This window comes from Scyliorhinus torazame, chromosome 4 (genome assembly GCF_047496885.1).
Source record: "Scyliorhinus torazame isolate Kashiwa2021f chromosome 4, sScyTor2.1, whole genome shotgun sequence".
NCBI lineage: Eukaryota > Metazoa > Chordata > Chondrichthyes > Carcharhiniformes > Scyliorhinidae > Scyliorhinus > Scyliorhinus torazame.
Genome location: NC_092710.1, coordinates 7,555,328 through 7,567,527, shown reverse-complemented (window position 1 = coordinate 7,567,527; position 12,200 = coordinate 7,555,328). Strand labels below are relative to the sequence as shown.

At 65.6% G+C, this 12,200-nt stretch overlaps 1 protein-coding gene across 1 annotated transcript in view; it reads left to right on the top strand.

Moving 5' to 3' along the window:
* The window catches only part of LOC140411275 (lysine-specific demethylase 2A-like), a 274,485-nt gene that overhangs the window by 128,115 nt on the left and 134,170 nt on the right, over window positions 1-12,200 (top strand). The window contains 4 exon segments of the mRNA XM_072500397.1: window positions 298-364; window positions 414-520; window positions 4,139-4,232; window positions 5,419-5,572. Of these exon segments, the coding sequence (XP_072356498.1) occupies window positions 298-364; window positions 414-520; window positions 4,139-4,232; window positions 5,419-5,572 (422 nt within the window).

Sequence of the window (12,200 nt, the reverse complement as noted above, 5' to 3'; positions counted from 1 at the left end):
ACAGTCCATTCCACACCCCCTAACCACTCGCTGTGTGACCCTGCCTCCTCCACACTCTCACACAGTCCATTCCACACCCTAACCCCTCGCTGTGTGACCCTGCCTCCTCCACACTCTCACACAGTCCATTCCACACCCTAACCACTCGCTGTGTGACCCTGCCTCCTCCACACTCTCACACAGTCCATTCCACACCCTAACCACTCGCTGTGTGACCCTGCCTCCTCCACACTCTCACACAGTCCACACCCTAACCACCTCGCTGTGTGACCCTGCCTCCTCCACACTCTCACACAGTCCATTCCACAGCCTAACCACCCCTTTGTGCCAAGTGTTGGGACACACCACATGCTGCCTGCCCTCTGTATGTGATTTGCTGTCTCCTGACGTTTTCCCTTGATGCTGGTCTGCAGGTGGACCTGGTGGACTGGGTGGATAATATTTGGCCCCGACATCTGAAGGAAAGGCAGACTGAGTCGACAAACGCTATCATTCAAATGAAGTACCCCAAAGTCAGGAAGTATGTCTCTCGCTCTCTCTCCCCGCCTCTCTCGCTCCCACTCCCCGCCGCTCTCTTGCTCTCTCTCCCCGTCTCTCTCGCTCTCTCTCCCCGCCTCTCTCTCGCTCCCTCTCCCAGTCTCTCTCGCTCTCTCTCCCCGTCTCTCTCTTGCTCTCTCTCCCCGCCTCTCTCGCTCTCTCTCCCCGTCTCTCTCTCGCTCACTCTCCCCGTCTCTCTCTCGCTCTCTCTCCCCGTCTCTCTCTCTCTCCCCGCCTCTCTCTCGCTCTCTCTCCCCGTCTCTCACTCTCTCTCCCCGTCTCCCTCCCTCTCTCTCCCCGTCTCTCTCTCCCCGTCTCCCTCGCACTCTCTCTCCCCGTCTCCCTCGCGCTCTCTCTCCCCGTCTCCCTCGCGCTCTCTCTCCCCGTCTCCCTCGCGCTCTCTCTCCCCGTCTCCCTCGCGCTCTCTCTCCCCGTCTCCCTCGCGCTCTCTCTCCCCGTCTCCCTCGCGCTCTCTCTCCCCGTCTCCCTCGCGCTCTCTCTCCCCGTCTCCCTCGCGCTCTCTCTCCCCGTCTCCCTCGCGCTCTCTCTCCCCGTCTCCCTCGCGCTCTCTCTCCCCGTCTCCCTCGCGCTCTCTCTCCCCGTCTCCCTCGCGCTCTCTCTCCCCGTCTCCCTCGCGCTCTCTCTCCCCGTCTCCCTCGCGCTCTCTCTCCCCGTCTCCCTCGCGCTCTCTCTCCCCGTCTCCCTCGCGCTCTCTCTCCCCGTCTCCCTCGCGCTCTCTCTCTCCCCGTCTCCCTCGCGCTCTCTCTCCCCGTCTCCCTCGCGCTCTCTCTCCCCGTCTCCCTCGCGCTCTCTCTCCCCGTCTCCCTCGCGCTCTCTCTCCCCGTCTCCCTCGCGCTCTCTCTCCCCGTCTCCCTCGCGCTCTCTCTCCCCGTCTCCCTCGCGCTCTCTCTCCCCGTCTCCCTCGCGCTCTCTCTCCCCGTCTCCCTCGCGCTCTCTCTCCCCGTCTCCCTCGCGCTCTCTCTCCCCGTCTCCCTCGCGCTCTCTCTCCCCGTCTCCCTCGCGCTCTCTCTCCCCGTCTCCCTCGCGCTCTCTCTCCCCGTCTCCCTCGCGCTCTCTCTCCCCGACTCCCTCGCGCTCTCTCTCCCCGTCTCCCTCGCGCTCTCTCTCCCCGTCTCCCTCGCGCTCTCTCTCCCCGTCTCCCTCGCGCTCTCTCTCCCCGTCTCCCTCGCGCTCTCTCTCCCCGTCTCCCTCGCGCTCTCTCTCCCCCGTCTCCCTCGCGCGCTCTCTCCCCGTCTCCCTCGCGCGCTCTCTCCCCGTCTCCCTCGCGCGCTCTCTCCCCGTCTCCCTCGCGCTCGCTCTCCCCGTCTCCCTCGCGCTCTCTCTCCCCGTCTCCCTCGCGCTCTCTCTCCCCGTCTCCCTCGCGCTCTCTCTCCCCGTCTCCCTCGCGCTCTCTCTCCCCGTCTCCCTCGCGCGCTCTCTCCCCGTCTCCCTCGCGCTCTCTCTCCCCGTCTCCCTCGCGCTCTCTCTCCCCGTCTCCCTCGCGCTCTCTCTCCCCGTCTCCCTCGCGCTCTCTCTCCCCGTCTCCCTCGCGCTCTCTCTCCCCGTCTCCCTCGCGCTCTCTCTCCCCGTCTCCCTCGCGCTCTCTCTCCCCGTCTCCCTCGCGCTCTCTCTCCCCGACTCCCTCGCGCTCTCTCTCCCCGTCTCCCTCGCGCTCTCTCTCCCCGTCTCCCTCGCGCTCTCTCTCCCCGTCTCCCTCGCGCTCTCTCTCCCCGTCTCCCTCGCGCTCTCTCTCCCCGTCTCCCTCGCGCGCTCTCTCCCCGTCTCCCTCGCGCTCTCTCTCCCCGTCTCCCTCGCGCTCTCTCTCCCCGTCTCCCTCGCGCTCTCTCTCCCCGTCTCCCTCGCGCTCTCTCTCCCCGTCTCCCTCGCGCTCTCTCTCCCCGTCTCCCTCGCGCTCTCTCTCCCCGTCTCCCTCGCGCTCTCTCTCCCCGTCTCCCTCGCGCTCTCTCTCCCCGTCTCCCTCGCGCTCTCTCTCCCCGTCTCCCTCGCGCTCTCTCTCCCCGTCTCCCTCGCGCTCTCTCTCCCCGTCTCCCTCGCGCTCTCTCTCCCCGTCTCCCTCGCGCTCTCTCTCCCCGTCTCCCTCGCGCTCTCTCTCCCCGTCTCCCTCGCGCTCTCTCTCCCCGTCTCCCTCGCGCTCTCTCTCCCCGTCTCCCTCGCGCTCTCTCTCCCCGTCTCCCTCGCGCTCTCTCTCCCCGTCTCCCTCGCGCTCTCTCTCCCCGTCTCCCTCGCGCTCTCTCTCCCCGTCTCCCTCGCGCTCTCTCTCCCCGTCTCCCTCGCGCTCTCTCTCCCCGTCTCTCGCGCTCTCTCTCCCCGTCTCTCGCGCTCTCTCTCCCCGTCTCTCGCGCTCTCTCTCCCCGTCTCTCTCGCTCTCTCTCCCCGTCTCTCTCGCTCTCTCTCCCCGCCTCTCTCGCTCTCTCTCCCCGCCTCTCTCGCTCTCTCTCCCCGCCTCTCTCGCTCTCTCTCCCCGCCTCTCTCGCTCTCTCTCCCCGCCTCTCTCGCTCTCTCTCCCCGCCTCTCTCGCTCTCTCTCCCCGCCTCTCTCGCTCTCTCTCCCCGCCTCTCTCGCTCTCTCTCCCCGCCTCTCTCGCTCTCTCTCCCCGCCTCTCTCGCTCTCTCTCCCCGCCTCTCTCGCTCTCTCTCCCCGCCTCTCTCGCTCTCTCTCCCCGCCTCTCTCGCTCTCTCTCCCCGCCTCTCTCGCTCTCTCTCCCCGCCTCTCTCGCTCTCTCTCCCCGCCTCTCTCGCTCTCTCTCCCCGCCTCTCTCGCTCTCTCTCCCCGCCTCTCTCGCTCTCTCTCCCCGCCTCTCTCGCTCTCTCTCCCCGCCTCTCTCGCTCTCTCTCCCCGCCTCTCTCGCTCTCTCTCCCCGCCTCTCTCGCTCTCTCTCCCCGCCTCTCTCGCTCTCTCTCCCCGCCTCTCTCGCTCTCTCTCCCCGCCTCTCTCGCTCTCTCTCCCCGCCTCTCTCGCTCTCTCTCTCCCCGCCTCTCTCGCTCTCCTCTCCCCGCCTCTCTCGCTCTCTCTCCCCGCCTCTCTCGCTCTCTCTCCCCGCCTCTCTCGCTCTCTCTCCCCGCCTCTCTCGCTCTCTCTCCCCGCCTCTCTCGCTCTCTCTCCCCGCCTCTCTCGCTCTCTCTCCCCGCCTCTCTCGCTCTCTCTCCCCGCCTCTCTCGCTCTCTCTCTCCCCGCCTCTCTCGCTCTCTCTCCCCGCCTCTCTCGCTCTCTCTCCCCGCCTCTCTCGCTCTCTCTCCCCGCCTCTCTCGCTCTCTCTCCCCCGCCTCTCTCGCTCTCTCTCCCCGCCTCTCTCGCTCTCTCTCCCCGCCTCTCTCGCTCTCTCTCCCCGCCTCTCTCGCTCTCTCTCCCCGCCTCTCTCGCTCTCTCTCCCCGCCTCTCTCGCTCTCTCTCCCCGCCTCTCTCGCTCTCTCTCCCCGCCTCTCTCGCTCTCTCTCCCCGCCTCTCTCGCTCTCTCTTCCCCCCCCCCCCCCCCCCCCCCCCCCCCACCTTCTTTTCCCCCTCTTCCCCTGCTGCTGCCCAAGTGCCCAATGATTCAGGTTGCTGCTCTACCTAACTGCTCCTTTTCCCCCCTCCTTGGTAGGTACTGTTTAATGAGCGTTCGAGGGTGCTACACAGATTTTCACATCGACTTTGGTGGCACGTCAGTGTGGTATCACATCCATCGAGGGGGCAAGGTAAGGCACTGCTTGGGATAGATGCCTCCTCCTTGCCTGCTGCCACCCTGCCAGCATGGCTAGCTCGCTGAGCGCGTGGGCAAACCAATGGCAGATGCAGTTTAATTTGGACAAGTGTGAGGTTATTCACTTTGGAAGCAAAAACAGGAAAGTCAATTCCTACCTGAATGGTTGTAAATTGGGAGAGGGGAGTGTGCAGCGGGACCTGGGTGTCCTTGTGCACCAGTCGCTGAAGGTAAGCAGGCAGGTGCAGCAGGCAGTAAAGAAGGCTAATGCTATGTTGGCCTTCATTGCGAGAGGATTCGAGTATAGAAGCAGGGATGTGTTGCTGCAATTGTACAGGACCTTGGTGAGGCCACACCTGGAGTATTGTGGGCAGTTCTGGTCTCCTTCTCTGAGGAAGGATGTTCTTGCTATGGAGGGAGAGCGGCGAAGGTTTACCAGACTGATTCCTGGGATGGCGGGACTGACGTACGAGGAGAGATTGACGAGGTTGGGATTGTTCTCGCTGGAGTTCAGAAGAATGAGGGGGGATCTCACAGAGATTATAAAATTCTAACAGGACTGGACAGGGAAGATGTTCCCGATCGTGGGTGTGTCCAGAACCAGGGGTCACAGCCTGAGGATTCAGGTAAACCATTTCGGACAGAGATAAGGAGACATTTCTTCACCCGGAGAGTGGTGGGCCTGTAGAACTCATTCCCACAGGAAGTAGTTGATGCTAAAACAGAGATGGGGAGGAATTTCTTCAGCCAGAGGGTGGTGAATCTGTGGAACTCTTTGCCGCAGAAGGCTGTGGAGGCCAAATCACTGAGTGTCTTTAAGACAGAGATAGATAGGCTCTTGATGAATAAGGGGATCGGGGGTTATGGGGAGAAGGCAGGAGAATGGGGATGAGAAAATATCAGCCATGATTGAAAATGGCGGAGCAGACTCGAGGGGCCGAGTGGCCTAATTCTGCTCCTGTGTCTCATGGTCTTAAGACATTGTGTCTTTTCGAGAAACAGTTCGATATCGCGCTTGGGGTTAAGGGGATGAGAGGATCTGGGGGACATTGTGCTATTGAGTTGGATGATGAGCTATGTAATGAGTCGGGGAGCAGGTTCGAAAGGCCTCCTCCTAGTTTGTGTGTTTATGTGAGTGGCCCTGAACTCTCGGGTAACTGCCTCCCTTTCTGTGTCCATAGATCTTCTGGCTAATCCCCCCCACTCCCCTCAACCTGGAGATCTACGAGAGCTGGGTGCTGTCCGGGAAACAAGGCGACATCTTCCTCGGGGACAAGGTGGAGAAATGCCAGCGGATTGAACTGAAGCAGGGTTACACCTTCCTCATTCCCTCAGGTAAGCGCCCCTCACAGCGGGCTGCCAAGGGGGAGGGGACCATGTGTCCCGGGGAGAAGGCGCGCACAGCGATCCACAATCCTGGCAATGCCCCGAGTGGGAGGCTGACATCCCGGCGAGTGAGGAACGCGTTCCCGCTCCCGCGGACTGACTCAGGCACTCCAAACGCCGAGGCAGCCCAGAGCGTCCCCGTTACCCCCACCCGTCTCTGCCCCTCGCTCGCTGCCCAGAGCGTCCCCGTTACCCCCACCCGTCTTTGCCCCTCCCTCGCTGCCCACAGCGTCCCCGTTACCCCCACCCGTCTCTGCCCCTCCCTCGCTGCCCAGAGCGTCCCCGTTACCCCCACCCGTCTCTGCCCCTCCCTCACTGCCCACAGCGTCCCCGTTACCCCCACCCGTCTCTGCCCCTCGCTGCCCAGAGCGTCCCCGTTACCCCCACCCGTCTCTGCCCCTCGCTGCCCAGAGCGTCCCCGTTACCCCCACCCGTCTCTGCCCCTCCCTCGCTGCCCAGAGCGTCCCCGTTACCCCCACCCGTCTCTGCCCCTCCCTCGCTGCCCAGAGCGTCCCCGTTACCCCCACCCGTCTCTGCCCCTCGCTGCCCAGAGCGTCCCCGTTACCCCCACCCGTCTCTGCCCCTCGCTGCCCAGAGCGTCCCCGTTACCCCACCCGTCTCTGCCCCTCCCTCGCTGCCCAGAGCGTCCCCGTTACCCCCACCCGTCTCTGCCCCTCCCTCGCTGCCCAGAGCGTCCCCGTTACCCCCACCCGTCTCTGCCCCTCGCTGCCCAGAGCGTCCCCGTTACCCCCACCCGTCTCTGCCCCTCCCTCGCTGCCCAGAGCGTCCCCGTTACCCCCACCCGTCTCTGCCCCTCCCTCGCTGCCCAGAGCGTCCCCGTTACCCCCACCCGTCTCTGCCCCTCCCTCGCTGCCCAGAGCGTCCCCGTTACCCCCACCCGTCTCTGCCCCTCGCTGCCCAGAGCGTCCCCGTTACCCCCACCCGTCTCTGCCCCTCGCTGCCCAGAGCGTCCCCGTTACCCCCACCCGTCTCTGCCCCTCGCTGCCCAGAGCGTCCCCGTTACCCCCACCCGTCTCTGCCCCTCTCTGCCCAGAGCGTCCCCGTTACCCCCACCCGTCTCTGCCCCTCCCTCGCTGCCCAGAGCGTCCCCGTTACCCCCACCCGTCTCTGCCCCTCCCTCACTGCCCACAGCGTCCCCGTTACCCCCACCCGTCTCTGCCCCTCGCTGCCCAGAGCGTCCCCGTTACCCCCACCCGTCTCTGCCCCTCGCTGCCCAGAGCGTCCCCGTTACCCCCACCCGTCTCTGCCCCTCTCTGCCCAGAGCGTCCCCGTTACCCCCACCCGTCTCTGCCCCTCCCTCGCTGCCCACAGCGTCCCCGTTACCCCCACCCGTCTCTGCCCCTCCCTCACTGCCCACAGCGTCCCCGTTACCCCCACCCGTCTCTGCCCCTCGCTGCCCAGAGCGTCCCCGTTACCCCCACCCGTCTCTGCCCCTCGCTGCCCAGAGCGTCCCCGTTACCCCCACCCGTCTCTGCCCCTCGCTGCCCAGAGCGTCCCCGTTACCCCCACCCGTCTCTGCCCCTCGCTGCCCAGAGCGGTCCCGTTACCCCACCCGTCTCTGCCCCTCCCTCGCTGCCCAGAGCGTCCCCGTTACCCCCACCCGTCTCTGCCCCTCCCTCGCTGCCCAGAGCGTCCCCGTTACCCCCACCCGTCTCTGCCCCTCGCTGCCCAGAGTGTCCCCGTTACCCCCACCCGTCTCTGCCCCTCTCTGCCCAGAGAGTCCCCGTTACCCCCACCCGTCTCTGGCCCTCCCTCACTGCCCAGAGCGTCCCCGTTACCCCCACCCGTCGCTGCCCAGAGTGTCCCCGTTACCCCCACCCGTCTCTGCCCCTCTCTGCCCAGAGCGTCCCCGTTACCCCCACCCGTCTCTGCCCCTCCCTCGCTGCCCAGAGCGTCCCCGTTACCCCCACCCGTCTCTGCCCCTCCCTCGCTGCCCAGAGCGTCCCCGTTACCCCCACCCGTCTCTGCCCCTCCCTCGCTGCCCAGAGCGTCCCCGTTACCCCCACCCGTCTCTGCCCCTCTCTGCCCAGAGCGTCCCCGTTACCCCCACCCGTCTCTGGCCCTCCCTCACTGCCCAGAGCGTCCCCGTTACCCCCACCCGTCTCTGCCCCACCCTCGCTGCCCACAGCGTCCCCGTTACCCCCACCCGTCTCTGCCCCTCGCTGCCCAGAGCGTCCCCGTTACCCCCACCCGTCTCTGCCCCTCCCTCGCTGCCCACAGCGTCCCCGTTACCCCCACCCGTTTCTGCCCCTCCCTCGCTGCCCAGAGCGTCCCCGTTACCCCCACCCGTCTCTGCGTCTCGCTGCCCAGAGCGTCCCCGTTACCCCCACCCGTCTCTGCCCCTCCCTCGCAGCCCAGAGCGTCCCCGTTACCCCCACCCGTCTCTGCCCCTCGCTGCCCACAGCGTCCCCGTTACCCCCACCCGTTTCTGCCCCTCCCTCGCTGCCCAGAGCGTCCCCGTTACCCCCACCCGTCTCTGCGTCTCGCTGCCCAGAGCGTCCCCGTTACCCCCACCCGTCTCTGCCCCTCCCTCGCTGCCCAGAGCGTCCCCGTTACCCCCACCCGTCTCTGCCCCTCCCTCGCTGCCCAGAGCATCCCCGTTACCCCCACCCGTCTCTGCCCCTCCCTCGCTGCCCAGAGCGTCCCCGTTACCCCCACCCGTCTCTGCCCCTCCCTCGCTGCCCAGAACGTCTCCGTTACCCCCACCCGTCTCTGCCCCTCCCTCGCTGCCCACAGCGTCCCCGTTACCCCCACCCGTCTCTGCCCCCCGCTGCCCAGAGCGTCCCCGTTACCCCCACCCGTCTCTGCCCCTCCCTCGCTGCCCAGAGCGTCCCCGTTACCCCCACCCGTCACTGCCCCTCGCTGCCCAGAGCGTCCCCGTTCCCCCCACCCGTCTCTGCCCCTCCCTCGCTGCCCACAGCGTCCCCGTTACCCCCACCCGTCTCTGCCCCTCCCTCGCTGCCCAGAGCGTCCCCGTTACCCCCACCCGTCTCTGCCCCTCCCTCGCTGCCCAGAGCGTCCCCTTTACCCCCACCCGTCTCTGCCCCTCCCTCGCTGCCCAGAGCGTCCCCGTTACCCCCACCCGTCTCTGCCCCTCGCTGCCCAGAGCGTCCCCGTTACCCCCACCCGTCTCTGCGCTGGCTGCCTCCAGTCCCTACACTCCTCCCTATCTCTGTAACCTCCTCCAGTCCCTACAACCCTCCCTATCTCTGTAACCTCCTCCAGCCCCTACAACCCTCCCTATGTCTGTAACCTCCTCCAGCCCCTACAACCCTCCCTATCTCTGTAAACTCCTCCAGCCCCTACACCCCTTCCTATCTCTGTAACCTCCTCCAGCCCCTACAACCCTCCCTATCACTGTAACGTCCTCCAGTCCCTACACCCTCCCTATCTCTGTAACCTCCTCCAGCCCCTACACCCCTTCCTATCTCTGTAACCTCCTCCAGCCCCTACAACCCTCCCTATCTCTGTAACCTCCTCCAGCCCCTACAACCCTCCCGATCTCCTTGACCGCCAAACCTCTGAGTTCCTTCAATTCCAGCCTCGCGATCAGGGGCAGCACGGTAGCACAGTGGTTAGCACTGTTGCTTCACAGCTCCAGGGTCCCAGGTTCGATTCCCCGCTGGGCCACTGTCTGTGCGGAGTCTGCACGTTCTCCCCGTGTCTGCGTGGGTTTCCTCCGGGTGCTCCGGTTTCCTCCCACAAGTCCCGAAATACGTGCTGTTAGGTGAATTGGACATTCTGAATTCTCCCTCAGTGTACCCGAACAGGCGCCGGAATGTGGCGACGAGGGGACTTCCACAGTAACTCCATTGCAGTGTTGATGGAAACCTACTGGTGACAGTAAAGATTATTATTATTATCCCCCGATTCCCATCGCTCCACCATTATCGACCGTGCCATCAGCAGCCTGGAGGCCTTAGCTCCAGAATTCCCCCCGAACCGTCTCCCTCCTCTTCTGCTAAGACGCTCCTGACAACCAATCGCATTGAAGCTTTATCAAAATACAGAACAGAATCCCGACTGTGCGGAGTTCGGCCTTTCGATCCACCACGGTCTGCACTGACACTGCACCCGTACCGAGGCCCACTCCCACACCCTATCCCAGTAACCCCACCGACACTGTGATCGAGCCCCGTACCGAGGCCCACTCCCACACCCTATCCCAGTAACCCCACCGACACTGTGACCGAGCCCCGGACCGAGGCCCACTCCCACACCCTATCCCAGTAACCCCACCGACACTGTGACCGAGCCCCGGACCGAGGCCCACACCCTATCCCAGTAACCCCACCGACACTGTGACCGAGCCCCGCACCGAGGCCCACTCCCACACCCTATCCCAGTAACCCCACCGACACTGTGACCGAGCCCCGGACCGAGGCCCACTCCCTATCCCAGTAACCCCACCGACACTGTGATCGAGCCCCGCACCGAGGCCCACTCCCTATCCCAGTAACCCCACCGACACTGTGATCGAGCCCCGCACCGAGGCCCACTCCCTATCCCAGTAACCCCACCGACACTGTGATCGAGCCCCGGACCGAGGCCCACTCCCTATCCCAGTAACCCCACCGACACTGTGATCGAGCCCCGGACCGAGGCCCACTCCCTATCCCAGTAACCCCACCGACACTGTGACCGAGCCCCGGACCGAGGCCCACTCCCTATCCCAGTAACCCCACTGACACTGTGATCGAGCCCCGGACCGAGGCCCACTCCCTATCCCAGTAACCCCACCGACACTGTGATCGAGCCCCGGACCGAGGCCCACTCCCTATCCCAGTAACCCCACCGACACTGTGACCGAGCCCCGGACCGAGGCCCACTCCCTATCCCAGTAACCCCACCGACACTGTGACCGAGCCCCGGACCGAGGCCCACTCCCTATCCCAGTAACCCCACCGACACTGTGATCGAGCCCCGGACCGAGGCCCACTCCCTATCCCAGTCACCCCACCGACACTGTGATCGAGCCCCGGACCGAGGCCCACACCCTATCCCAGTAACCCCACCGACACTGTGACCGAGCCCCGGACCGAGGCCCACTCCCACACCCTCTCCCAGTAACCCCACCGACACTGTGATCGAGCCCCGGACCGAGGCCCACTCCCTATCCCAGTAACCCCACCGACACTGACCGAGCCCCGGACCGAGGCCCACTCCCTATCCCAGTAACCCCACCGACACTGTGACCGAGCCCCGGACCGAGGCCCACTCCCTATCCCAGTAACCCCACCGACACTGTGACCGAGCCCCGGACCGAGGCCCACTCCCTATCCCAGTAACCCCACCGACACTGTGACCGAGCCCCGGACCGAGGCCCACTCCCTATCCCAGTAACCCCACCCACACTGTGACCGAGCCCCGGACCGAGGCCCACTCCCTATCCCAGTAACCCCACCCACACTGTGATCGAGCCCCGGACCGAGGCCCACTCCCTATCCCAGTAACCCCACCCACACTGTGATCGAGCCCCGGACCGAGGCCCACTCCCTATCCCAGTAACCCCACCGACACTGTGACCGAGCCCCGTACCGAGGCCCACTCCCACACCCTATCCCAGTAACCCCACCGACACTGTGACCGAGCCCCGGACCGAGGCCCACACCCTATCCCAGTAACCCCACCGACACTGTGACCGAGCCCCGGACCGAGGCCCACTCCCACACCCTATCCCAGTAACCCCACCGACACTGTGATCGAGCCCCGGACCGAGGCCCACTCCCTATCCCAGTAACCCCACCGACACTGTGACCGAGCCCCGTACCGAGGCCCACTCCCACACCCTATCCCAGTAACCCCATCGACACTGTGACCGAGCCCCGGACCGAGGCCCACTCCCTATCCCAGTAACCCCACCGACACTGTGACCGAGCCCCGGACCGAGGCCCACTCCCACACCCTATCCCAGTAACCCCACCGACACTGTGATCGAGCCCCGGACCGAGGCCCACACCCTATCCCAGTAACCCCACCCACACTGTGATCGAGCCCCGGACCGAGGCCCACTCCCGATCCCAGTAACCCCACCGACACTGACCGAGCCCCGGACCGAGGCCCACTCCCTATCCCAGTAACCCCACCGACACTGACCGAGCCCCGGACCGAGGCCCACTCCCTATCCCAGTAACCCCACCGACACTGTGACCGAGCCCCGGACCGAGGCCCACACCCTATCCCAGTAACCCCACCCACACTGTGATCGAGCCCCGGACCGAGGCCCACTCCCTATCCCAGTAACCCCACCGACACTGTGATCGAGCCCCGGACCGAGGCCCACTCCCGATCCCAGTAACCCCACCGACACTGTGATCGAGCCCCGGACCGAGGCCCACTCCCTATCCCAGTAACCCCACCGACACTGTGACCAAGCCCCGGACCGAGGCCCACTCCCTCTCCCAGTAACCCCACCGACACTGTGATCGAGCCCCGTACCGAGGCCCACTCCCTATCCCAGTTACCCCACCGACACTGTGACCGTGCCCCGGACCGAGGCCCACTCCCTATCCCAGTGACCCCACCGACACTGTGATCGAGTCCCGGACCGAGGCCC